The sequence below is a fragment of the Python bivittatus genome, unplaced genomic scaffold (genome assembly GCF_059951505.1).
Source record: "Python bivittatus isolate LINGU-HERP-01145 unplaced genomic scaffold, Pbiv_v1 ctg000350_np1212, whole genome shotgun sequence".
NCBI lineage: Eukaryota > Metazoa > Chordata > Lepidosauria > Squamata > Pythonidae > Python > Python bivittatus.
Window position 1 is genome coordinate 22895838 of NW_028277074.1, and position 12846 is coordinate 22908683.

General features: G+C 37.8%; 1 protein-coding gene across 5 annotated transcripts in view; it reads left to right on the forward strand.

The window, feature by feature from the left end:
• The first annotated feature begins 711 nt into the window (after window positions 1–711).
• PKNOX1 (PBX/knotted 1 homeobox 1) overlaps window positions 712–12846 on the forward strand; it is a 37598-nt gene continuing 25463 nt past the window's right edge. Inside the window, exons 1-2 of one of the 5 annotated variants that reach the window (XM_088144711.1) lie at window positions 712–944; window positions 10818–10917. In XM_088144711.1, coding sequence (XP_088000837.1) covers window positions 10867–10917 — 51 coding nt within the window. In that variant the 5' untranslated portion in view covers window positions 712–944; window positions 10818–10866. The other 4 variants (XM_088144707.1, XM_088144709.1, XM_088144708.1 and 1 more) reach the window with 4 other exon arrangements.

Here is a 12846-nt window from a genome sequence, read left to right on the forward strand (position 1 = left end):
GCTGCAATCTTTTGGAAGCATTTTTCTTCGAATTCTGCAAACTAACCTCCCGACTCAGTGGCTGGGGTTCTTAGGATATTAAGATGATGTATTAGGGAAACCGAGCCAGTCTCGTTATAGTTTATTGTGTTACGCGAAACCAAGCAACAGTCAGTCGCGAATGCACCCAAAGGGCAAATCCACCAAACAAAAATAACAACAAATCCCCACTATCGATCTCTACCAGAATCCTGAATGGAAGGAGACTTCGAGCTGCCCATGGTTTTTTTTGTTTTTTTTTCCCGGATCTCTTGTATCGTCTGGAGACGACTTTAGTACGGGAGGAAAAAAAGAAAAATAAGGCAAGCTTCGGGAGAACGGGGGCGCGAAGCACCAAGCAAAACGAACCGAAGCCATCCGAAACAGCTCCTCTCACACCCTGCGGATTGTATTACATCCCAGCCAGCAGGATTACCCCGGCCATCTCAAATGCAGGGGGAAAAAAAAGCAGCTGCAAGACTATGTGACGTCATATGCGCCTTCGGCCTGGATCGATGGCTCCAAGGAACGGAGCGTTTCCTCGCCACTTCCTCCCTCAAATCCCCGGCGGAGCTACTAGGAAACAACTTCTTCCACCTCCTAAGCTAAGGGAGGTGGGTGGCGCCCCCCCACCTTATGAGTATTCATAAAGGGATTTCAGCCGCGCGCCCAAGCCCAAGGGGACGGTACTTCCCTCGCCACCCCGCCCCTTCACCATGGCGTGCCTCGGAGTGGGCGTATCTAAGAACACGACGTGCCCCGCTCCCTTGCTGAATATTGATGAGGCGTCTTTCGAAGCGTGTTGTCGTCTCGCCTGGCGCGCCCTGCAATTGGACAAGGCCGTGTATGCGTGGTGACGCGCGTCGCGGCGGTGCGGGTCCCGATTGCTGCAGCCGCTTGTCAGTGTGACGAAGATTGGCACCCAGGTAAGCGCTGTCACTCAAACCTGCCCTTAGCCAGCCAGCCATCCATCACGGCGCGCCCGCCGCCAGTATCGGCCGGCTTGGCTCGGCCGCGCCAACAGATCCGGGACGTGGGGGAGCATGGGGGGAGGCGAGTCCGCAACATGGAAAAGCGGGACAGGGGCATCCGCACCGTAACTTACCCGGAGGGGGGTTAGGGGCGTCGGCGGTCTGGAGCGAGGAAGGAAAGGGAGGGGGAGTGAGGAAGTTTCTGGAACAGCCGCCGACTGGCCGTTGCTTTTGTAGGAGGAGGCGGCGGCGGCGGCGGCGGCGGCGGCGCGCGCACCGAGGAGGGGAAGGTGTCGCGCGCCTCGGGGTGGAGGAGTGGGAGGGGGAGAGAAAAGGGCAGCAGCTGTTCGCGGTGCGACGCGGGGGCGTGTGGGGGAGCCGCGAGGGCGGTATTTAAAGGGGCCGTTTTCGGGGACATTCCTGTAGACCTGAAGAAGCAGCTGGAGAGCAATTGAACAACCAGCGGGGTTTCCCCCACGGCTGCTTTTCCTCGCTCGCCTCTTTCCTTCCTCGAACGTGCTCGGGCTCCTTAGCCTGCTCTCCTCGCTCAGGCGTGAGGGGAGAGCCCCCTCCCCCCCCCGTTTTTTCAGAGGTTCCCAGCTGCTTTTTCGTAGCTTGAAACAATCCCCCTTTTGCACATGAACTGACGTGGGGGATTCATAGTGAACTGTTAGGAAATTCGAGGGGATTGTTGTTATGTAATCTGGTTGTCAACAATAAACATGGAGAGGAGTTTTATCTCCCCTTTGTTTCTGAGCCGTTTTCGCGTGTTTGCTCAGCGACCAGTTTTCAGTCATGCAAAAACCAGGAATATGTATTTCGCATTCTCTCCACCCCACTTCTCAAAAGGGATGTATATAATACATTTTCAAATGAGCAGGCAGTCTCCCACGAATTTGTATCCCCTGGCTAAATTGAAAATGGCACTAAATGACGTTAATGCCAGAGCTTGGCACAACTGGAAAAAAGAAATATTCCTTGATTCAAGTACCAAGTGTTGAGTATGTGAGCAGGTAATGTGTACTTTTTGCCCTGTTTGATGTTGGTAAACATTCTGTGATACCGGTTCACTAACCCTGTTTATTGTGGTAGTTGAAGATTGGAACTTGAAAAAGAATGCCAGTTTTCCAGTTCATTAGCCACGACATTAAGCATTTAAATGTGTGAACAAACTCTATCTTTCAAAGTTATACTAAGAACCTTCACCCAATATGCACACTTGATGTTTTAGATCCCTTTATTTTGATTTTGGGTACCAAGAACAGCAATAATACAAATGATGATGCTGAATTAGGTTTAAGAAAGCAGGGATTTTGAAGGATTCATAGTGTAAATGCTAAATACAGACATTGAAATTTACCTAATAGAACTTTATTAATCAAAGTGACATTTGCAGTTTATTGCACACATGACCATTACACATGCCTACAGTTTTCACTGGAAGTGTAATGTTCTGTGTTACACTAAAATATCAGAGACTTGTTTCAAACCACAATTTTTCTGCTTGGAGAAAAATGGAACTTTAATATGTATAAATGTAGCAGATAGATATGTATTAGCTAATTTTGTACAAAATTTTCTCCAGCTGGGAGAAAAAGTAATACAGGGCATAACAATCAAGTTCTTATTCAAGAAATCTTATTTAATTGTTCATCAGTAGCTCCTGAAATCTCAGTGAGAATTGTTTTCATCTTTTGATAGACAAATGGAGGCCGGTGGCACTGAGGATATATAAGGGGCTGAAGAAATCCTCCGTTCTTGGAAACATCGAGTCATGCTAAAGTCACACATGGCATTTTATAGTCTTCCAATGCTAAATGTTAGAATAAAGTCTTGAAACTAAGATGCTCAGGATGCTGAATAGGGCTGCGAAGTGCTTCAGATTTAATCTTCAATAGGTGCTTTGGAATGGGTGGAAATGAAATGTAGCATCAGTTTGCAACACCTTAAAAGAACTGTATCTTTTCCTGGGATTGATCTGAAAAAAAAAAGATATGGTTACTTTAAGGTATTGCAGACAGATGCTACATTTGATGCATTTTGAAAAAAACTTTTGGGGATTGAATTCAAAGTGCTGTGTAGTGCTTAGTGTCCTGGTAAACATTGCAGATAAATGGAATAAGGAAAGATTCCTGAATGCTCATGTACTAAAGAATGAGGCTTGTAGGTGTGGGTAATCTTACTGAGCTACAAGTTATCACTGTGTTTTAGTCTAGCATTGGCTAGAAATGATGCTAATTGCTTTTTTCATCCTAAACTCAGCAATACAGTGCCTACATAGAATAGTAAACTTTGCTTGCTTAAAGGAATTTATTCTCAACTTCATTGAGCAAAGCAGAATATTGAAGCTCTGACAAATATAAATTTGCAGTATTAAATTCTAAAAAATAGGACAGCAAAAATCAATTGAATTCCCATTAATTTTCCCCAGAATTGACTTTGAAAGGCAGGGTATCAATCTAATAATAAATAAACAATTCAGAAGTAATGCATTTCTTTGTTTGTTGTGAGCTGCCGAGTTGTTCAGAGTCAGGCAGCATACAAGTTTAAATAATAACAATAATAAGCAGTAAGATGAACATATTATTATTATTATTATTATTATTATTATTATTATTATTTTCATATATGTTCATCTTACTGCTTTTAGCTTAGACCCTAACTCGCTGTATTATGAACACTCATTTTCATACAGTACTTTTCATTGTTCATCCTGAAATACACTCTCATTTTATAGCCCCTTTTCCAGTTTCACAGTTTAACAATTTATGACTAAGAGTCTCATTGTTAAAATTATTATAGGAGTACATTAAATACGTTGTTGTAATTACAAGACAATGAGGCGAATAAGGAAGGTACAAGGAAATGATACATTGGTATCCTTTAGGAGCACCATTTTATTGTAACTTGCTACTTGAGATGACAATTCAAATTTAAAAAATTTTTTCAGTTACTTGGCCTCATTTTTTAAAATTCTAAATGCTATGTATAAGGCATTTTTTTAAAAAATGGAATATGTAACAAAATGTTGAGGTGTGGACTGGGCTTTCTTGCAGAATACAATATCCTTTCACCAAGGATGCACAACTGTTTGTGGCCTTACATTTGGTCTTTGAGTGTTGTGCTGATGGCCACATCCAAAAAGCAGTAAGTAGAGCCAGGCAAAAACTAAATTTGATGTGATTTATGTTTACATTTATATTTACATTTAATTAAAATAAAACCCTTAGCAGTAATGATCACTTTCCAATTGTGATTTTCTTAACCTATTAAAAATTACAACTTTTGGAGCTACTGTTTTAGGAATCATAACTGCCATCATTGGGAACCTGTGTACACAATTTGTCTATGATACTTTATTAAAATAATGTAATAATTTTTCTGACAGTACCTTCAACTTTACATTCAATGTTAATATAAAATATTTTTAAAGCATACTTAAGTGATAGATTTGAAGTAAGTATTCAGGCTTCAGTTACTTGGACTATTGGTTGAGTTGGGGGCCCACACAGATAATGTTCACTGGATGATGCTTAAATGAGAATATACATATTCTAGTCAAAGGGAATTGAGCAAGAATGTTCAAACCCTGGTTTCTTGAGTCAAACTATGATTTGATATATCAGTTTATGAATGCTGTATTCAGGGCCAGTTGGAAACAAGATGTGCTGAGTCAGTAGCAATTTATTCCCAAGTAAAATCCATTGAATGAACTCCTTGAACAATAGCATAATATACTAACAGATAAGTAACATATAAACATGATATAATGGCAGCATCAAAATAAAAAGTAACTAAGGAATCAAATTACATAATGTTTAATTGTTTTCTCTTGTAACTGAGCTTGTATTTCCACTAATAAAAATATTTAATTCCTTGAAGAAGCTAAGAGTAACTTGTTTTTGCATTGTTTACAATGGGCAGACTCCAGTTCAAATAGAATAAGTATAACTTGCTTACAAGACTATCATCTACTGTCTATAAAAGGACCATAGTTTTGTGTTTTGTGCTACACCTATCCCACTGACGAAGTCAAAGTATTTAATAGTTAACTGAAAATTATTCTACAAGACACTTTCCTGCTTTGCTTCATCTGCCATCCCAGCAGAAGAGTATCTACATATCCTCATAGAACTTTTTGGGAGGGCTTCAAAGCAGCTGCTCTGAGTTTTGGAGCAGCTGCAACTTCAAGGAGCAGATCCAGGCATGGCTACTATGTGGTCCTCTTGAGATCTTCTGGGCATGTGTGTGCATGCGCAGAATATGCTTCCTCTGGGAAGCCAATGAAGAAAAGTGCTTTGTGGAATGAGTAAATGAGTTTAATTTGGATCACAAGTATAACATGGTATTTTGGCATAAATTATTAAATTATCTAAAATATTTTGTTTGCAAAAGAATTCAGAAATACTGGCTGCTGTTTTTAAATACAATGTAATCGTATTTCTAAATAGGATTCTATACCTAATTGTTTGCAATTCCATCTTTAATGTTGATATAAGGCCCAATTTTATTGGATGCATTTCAAAGTGCTGATTGTCACCTACTAAGCCCTTCATGGCACAGGGCCTGGTAATTTGCAGGACCAACTTTATCCAGGTATTTTTGCCTGTGTCATCAGATCTAACAGAGTGGAATGCTCAGGGTCCTTTTGGTTAAACAATGAAATCACCTTGCATTGGTTATCACCTTTAAAGCCCTTTGTGGCATGGGACCAGGTTATCTGAGGAGCCATCTTGCCCCTGTTATATCAGCCCGCCCCACTTGGTCCAGCAGAAGGGGCATGTTGCAGACCCCACCAGTCAAGGAATTTTTACTGGTGGGATCTAGGAAGAGGGCCTTTTCTGTGGTGGCCCCTGCTCTGTGGAACAACCTACCTCTTGAGGTGCGGTGTGCCCCCACTCTAATGGCCTTCAGGAAAGGCATGAAAACCTGGCTATGCCAGAAGGCCTGGGGGCCGGATGAGGGCTCCCACCAGTGGAAGTGGCTTGTGGGGTAATTTGCCTTGCCCCCTCCGTCATCTTGAATGTTTTTTAGTATTTATGAATAGGGTTGTTTTATAGTTGGATTTTAATTGATTAATTAATTTTAATTATTTATATAGTATTGTTTTTTAACGGCTTGGGTTTTTGGTTTTAATTGTGAGCCGCCCAGAGTCACCTGTTGGGGGAGATGGGCAGCATAAAAATTCAATGAATCAATCAGTCTATCTGATGGGACCTAGGAAATAGGCTTTTTTTGTTGTTGTTGCCATACCGTGTTGTGTGGAACAGCATACCACCTGAGATTCAAATGGTTCTCGCCCTTTTGTAAGGCACCACAAACTTGCTTTTTTTCTCAGGCACTGGGGCAGGCAGCTAGATAAGCCCATTTGAAAGGGGGGGGGGTGTTGTATTGATATGGATATGAATGCTGCTCCAGGAGTGGAACATCCAAGTGTGATGTGTTTTTGTTGATGCCTTTATTTTTAACCTGCTGTTTGCTATCCATAATAATATGTCAAGTGGTAGCCATATAAATTCAATAAATAAATAAAACTTTGCTCCTGAATGAAAGACTGGCTATTAATTTAATGAATTTTAGAGTTATGAAAATACTAATTCAAATTCATTTTCCATATTCTTAATGGGATTTAGTTTTCTGTTCATATTCCTTTAATAATGTATAAATTTAAAGTTGTTATAAGACTAGTCATATCGCAATATATGTCTAGTATAAAATTATAATACTTTAAAATACAGCTTAGAAGTCATTTCATTTATATTGTGGCTTAGCATTGTAGAGAAATAGGTCCACTATGTTTTATTCTGCCACCAGTGTTAAAAAACCTGGTTTGGTGCAGGGGATAAACCCAGCTATTCTAAGTTCCAGTTTTTGAAAGAATGGTATAAAGCATGTTTCTTCCTAGTTGGATTGGATTGTCTACAATATTTTTAAATGCTACTATTTGCCACACTAATTCTTGTACCCCGATTTACAGTAGGAAACTAGCATTAAAAAAATAGGGTGGACAATCCAGTATAATTAAGAAGGAACATATTAGCCTTTTGTCATTTGGGGGTAAGGTATTTATGAAAATAAAGTATCCAAAAATGGTTTCAGAATGAAAACAACTACCCCAAGAACAGAATGGTTTCTGGCCTGGAAGAGATGTGACCAAATATGTGTACCATGACAATTATTGGAGGAACATATCAGGTGTGGAAAGAAGCTCATCACTGTGTTCGTAGACTTTGCAGCAGCATTTGACAGTGTCTTTCAGTGGTACTGACTGCAGATGATGCTGAAATAGCCTCATCTAGCCTCCTGGAGTAGCTGTATGAGGAATCATGAAATTCTGTTCGTGATAAAATGCCCGCATGTACCGGTGTGAGGCAGGGCACTGTTGCATCTCCCTTGCTGTTTAATATAGTGATCCACGCAATCATAATGAAAGACTTTGCCATCCACTTAGATGAAGCTAAGTTTGAACAAATTCAACAATTTTAATACTTTGGCTCTGCTGTCCAAGAACAGAAAATATCAGCCAATATCAACAATCAAATTTGCCAAGCTGCCTCAGCCTTTCAAGCATTGATATGGTACCTCTGGCAAAAAAGCAGCAGAAGCATTGCTACCAATATGCTTATCTATTGATCATTAATTCTATTGATGATGATGCATGGACTTTGCTTCAAAATGATGTGGAAAATCTAGAAGTTTTCCAAATGTACTGCCTACAATGAATATTAGGTATTTCAATCTGTGACAAAATACAAAATGAAACAGTTAAAGAATGGTGCTGCAACCAACCTATGATAATGGATGAAAAACTGAAGCACAAATGCAGTCGTTTGGCAACATCTGCCACATAGTTCCATGTTTGCTTTCTTATCGATTGCTCTGGAAATCACATCCTATTGGTTGTAAAATACAGCAATCAGTTCCAAAGAAAACTTGGGTGAAGTTTTGTAAGAGGATCTAGCAAAGCTTAGATTCAACCCAATAGAAATAAAACAACTCGCCCACAATAAACTAAGTTGGAGAAATGTGCTATGTGACATCAGTGGATCCATAGCACCTATAGTCACATACTAGTTACACCATGAGTTGTTACTGGATGTCATCTAAGGTCTTCAAATGCTACAGTTTTAATCTCTCATATTCAAAAACTTGTGATGTTAAGATTTGTCATCAGAAAGTGAACTGAAATTTTAAAAGAATATAATTATGGAACTAATTTCAGGTTTCAAATTTGAATATTCTTCTTTCCTCTGAATTTAGAACTACTTAGAATTCAGATTATAAATTATGACTGAACTGTAAAAAGTACATCATTTTTAAAAGGTTTTCCATTTTAATGAAAATAATTTAAATCTGTTATGCTTATTTCTTTGCTCATGCCAAGGCATTTGTTATTTTCTCTAAAATATATGATGGTATTGTCTTAAATGTTTCATTTTCTTAATTTAACTTTTGAAACTATTGAAAGTCGTATGCATAGTCTTTTACCATTCTTTTCCTGTTTCTCTAAATACATTAAACAATTGTAAAACTGCAAGCTTTTTTCTCTTCCTAATATTTTCTTATCCCTCTGTTACAATCATCTAATTATTTTGAAGTCTATAATTTCTATTTTGATATACTTTCTTTTTCCTCTCATAAACATTTATTTTCATTTGATCAGTATCTCCAGTATGAATTTTGGGGGAAAATTATGTGCTGGTTGTTGGGTTTTTTTTCCCTCCTTCCACTAAAGATGAAAATCTGTGGGTTGTATTTCCCAGATTCTCTTACTAGAAGTGTCAAACAGTTAAAAAGCAATTGTCCTGTTGCTTCTATGGTTATAACTAGTTCAAATTAATGAAAATTGCCATGCTACTCACCTATGCATACCCTTCCCAAGAAATGAATACCATAGGGGCAGTATGACAAGTAGCTGAAAAGCTGGAGGTTATTGCTAGGAAGTAGGGAGAGCATTGATTGGTAAGCACTATTTATCTTATGATAAGGAAATCCAAAAGCAAATGCCTTGCTGATCAGTGTCATTTTATCAAATTGATAAAGTGGAGGGGAAATTCCACTGGACCTAACCAAGAGTCTTTTGGAATTTCTTTTACTAGCTATCAGCCAAATTATTTTCAGTGTAATGCCTTGCGCATCTACGTACCTAAAGATTGCAGTTGGGAGATTTTTCCATTGATGTCTCGAGAGAGAGCCGCTGAAAATAGAGAAGCATTATATGATAAAGTTTACATTTTGAGGGAATCTGTTCATGTTCTTGTATGTCTCTCATATTGATACATTCATCCCGCTCATCACTAGAACTTGGCCTTTTTAAAAAACTGCATCCTGCTCTTCGTGAAAAGGATTTGTTTGAATTACATTTCCATGCAAAACTAAAAAATACAGGGCAGGTTCATTTAACACTTCTAGTTTCAGCAGTTAGTAAGCACTTTCGAGAATAAGACAATAGTATCATCACAGAAAGAGAGAAGACACGCACATTGATAGGCTCAGTGGCGAGCTTGGTGAGAGATTTAGTCATCTAGTTGGGAAACAATGATACTACAGTGATGGGTACTGCCACAGACAATATCTTTCACTTGATGGGTTCCTTGATAATATATCTGTCTGACAGTATTATATTTCTATAAACTGAAGTTCTCTGTTTTAAAAACTGTTAAACATTATCTGAATGCAATGCAGATTTTCCTGCATTGGTGTTGACCAGTTATGACATCTCTGTGGTTCCTTCTGAGCTGATAACTTCCTGTTTTGTTTTATTTTCAACTCCTGTATCTATTGAATGTCAATGAGAAAGCAAAAGAACCCCCGAAGATTCTTCCTTCCTTCCAATGCTGTTTTACTTTGAGACTTTGGAGCGTTTTGAAAATGTGTAAGACGTTATAAAATGAAGGAAGAGAAATTTATTGGATGGAAATTATCCTATAAGTTAATGGCTCTAAACCTATTTATATTTTCTGATATAGAATATCTTCATGTAGCTACTTCTGCATGTTTTCTTTAATGTCTGAAAAACCCCATATTTTTCCACATTTTAGTACAGTATACATATTTGCTTAACACCAGAGACTGGGTGTTATCTACCTCTGTGGACTGACTCATGCATGTAAACTGTATGAACCAGGTGGTATACAGATATAAGCTGTGGTGACTGAAAAAAATGCCCTTATGATAGCAAAAATGGCTGCTTCTAGCCTGTATATGGCCATTTTCAGAACCACATGGGGAAAATATGCAGCTGGACTGGATGTGTGAATCAAAATTTTTCAAATCAAGGACATGATGAATGTGAGAGAGAGGAATCAAGATAGTTATAGGTGGATGGGTGCCTGTGAACGTGACAGCACATAAATACAAAAGGGTTGTGGTTGTATGTGAGAGATATCATGAACTTAATCCTTATGCCCTAGTTTAGCCATTGGGCATTTTAAAATTTGCTATGTAGTTTTCAGAGAAAGTGTACACTAGTGGGCTAGCATGGATTTAAAATGAACCAATTTGTTGTGCCATCTGGTCCCATGACTGGACCAGTATCTATATTCCTTCAACAGGGAATAATCTGAAAGAACATTTTCCAAATCCCGGAAAGATTTGTGTTATATTAGATATTTTTGTGGTACATTTCTATTCATGTTTATTTTAGCATGTGAAAATACATGTGAAATTTGGATACAAATTACTGTTATCAATATTTTGTGACAGTAACTGGCATATGAAATGGTATTTGAAAGAATACATTTTGCAACTGCATACTGTATGTAGATTTCAATAATCGTATAGCTTTCTTTAAAAATATTAATATTCTTTATGGTTTCTTTTCGGCAGAAAATTTGAACTAAGATATGATTTGACTTTAAAGCAACTCTCAGTAACCATGATGGCAACGCAGACATTAAGTATAGACAACTATCAAGATGGGCAACAAGTAAGACATTTTTTTTACAAAAGTTCATATGATACGGATTATCTATAGGTATGCACAAATCATGCTTCTGACTTGTACATTATCCATTTCTTTTATTGCACGGTTTACAGAAAGCTTGTCAGGAGGCAGCTGAATTTTAAAAAGCATAATGTTTTAGAATAATATCCAATTATCTCTTCATGATTCTGGGCTAAATAAATTAACTCAGTCTACTTGACTCCTCTTGCCAATAGGAACAGTTAAATAGATTACAGGGGCTTCTTCCTTGTTTGTTTAGTGCAATATGTAAATTGAATTTCTAATTTTATTTACCAAACAATCAAAGATCAAAAGCCAAGAACAAATTAATGTCTTTTCTCAACTCTGGCTTGTGAAGGGGTAAAAGAGCCAGAATCCAAATTCATACATCATGCCTGGAAAGACTTTCTGCAATTTGTTTTAGCTTTTCTTGCTGTCAGAAGAAAACAAGCAGGAAGAATCATCAGTACTCTTTTACCAGTACTGTATATTGTTGATAATAAAATAAAATAAGGCTGAGTAGGCATGAGGTGTGAATGTAACCAAGGTATAATCTGAATGCCAGAACTTCTTACATAGTCATTTGAAGTAAAGATGTTAGGAACTAAACTGGGACTTTTTGCCTCTGCTGACTTAAGTTCTCTCCCCAAATGTATTCAGGAAAAAAAATTGTATTGAATGTTATGAATAGTCTGTGCTTAGTCATTGATTGTGTGTTTTAGTAATGTTTTTAGTATGTTTTTTTTATCATGTTGTTTTTATTGGTATTTTGTTTATTGTTTTTGATGTTTTAAGACTGTGAGTCGCCCAGAGTCACATGTATGAGATAGGTGCCTATATAAATCGAATAAATGAATAACTAAAATTGATTCTATTTTCATCATAACATTTTTGTTTCCAAATAAGGATATTGTTGAGTTTCACTTACTGTGTTTTTTCCTTTTCACTGATCTGTTTTCTTCCATTACCTAAAATGAATTATGGCCACTTTAATAAAAATCTGCCCTTTTGCTAGGGGATAACTTTATTATCCATTGCTTAGAAACTAAAATCGCTCACCTTTTTGCTGTGTAACAAGATGGATCTGTATTCCAAATATATTAATAGCTATAATATCTTTGGATTTATAATGTGTTACAAACCAAGAAGGATGCTAAATTAAATCTCACTGGCACATCCCTTCTTTCAAAGAAAAATAATAGGCCGCCATCAGTCAGCCTGAACTTCCTGACACATTCAGCTGAGGAGGTCCTGAAGTTCCTACTAATGAATCCCTAGGCAAGTAGAAAGAAACGTGCTTTGGATTTTTCTGCCCAATCCCAAACCTTATACCAATGTTGAAATACAAGAGTAGTTGTGTTATTATGCAATGTTATACATGGAGAAGATTTTAACAAGAAATTCCCATATTAAACCACTGAAGCTATAGATAAGGAGCTTATGGGGGAAAGGGGAAAATAGGGGGAAAAACAAAGAAAGGCAACAATCAGACATACAGAATTCTAGATCAAATCAATGCAGCTCACCTAGTTAAACTGATTATGTATTATCTGATTGAATTATGTTTTCAGTTTCCACACATTTTCACATACTGTGCCATACCAAAAATAATAGATTTGTAATAATCTGAAACATTTATCTTCATAATTAAGGGTGGTTTTTTTTTAATTGGAGGGATATTTAAACATTTTATGTTTTGGGCCTGCATACACATGTACGTATAATAGTCTTAGTAAAGTAAAAAGTAACACTGAGTTTGATTCCTGCTGATTGTATGGACAAGTCCATGCAACTTTCTTAGTAACAGTATAGGAGTGATTTTCTATTGCCTTGTATCTCAACGGCAAGATAGAGAGAGATTGTTAATAGATCTGACTGTTACATTATCATTGCTCAAATCTTCAATTTAGA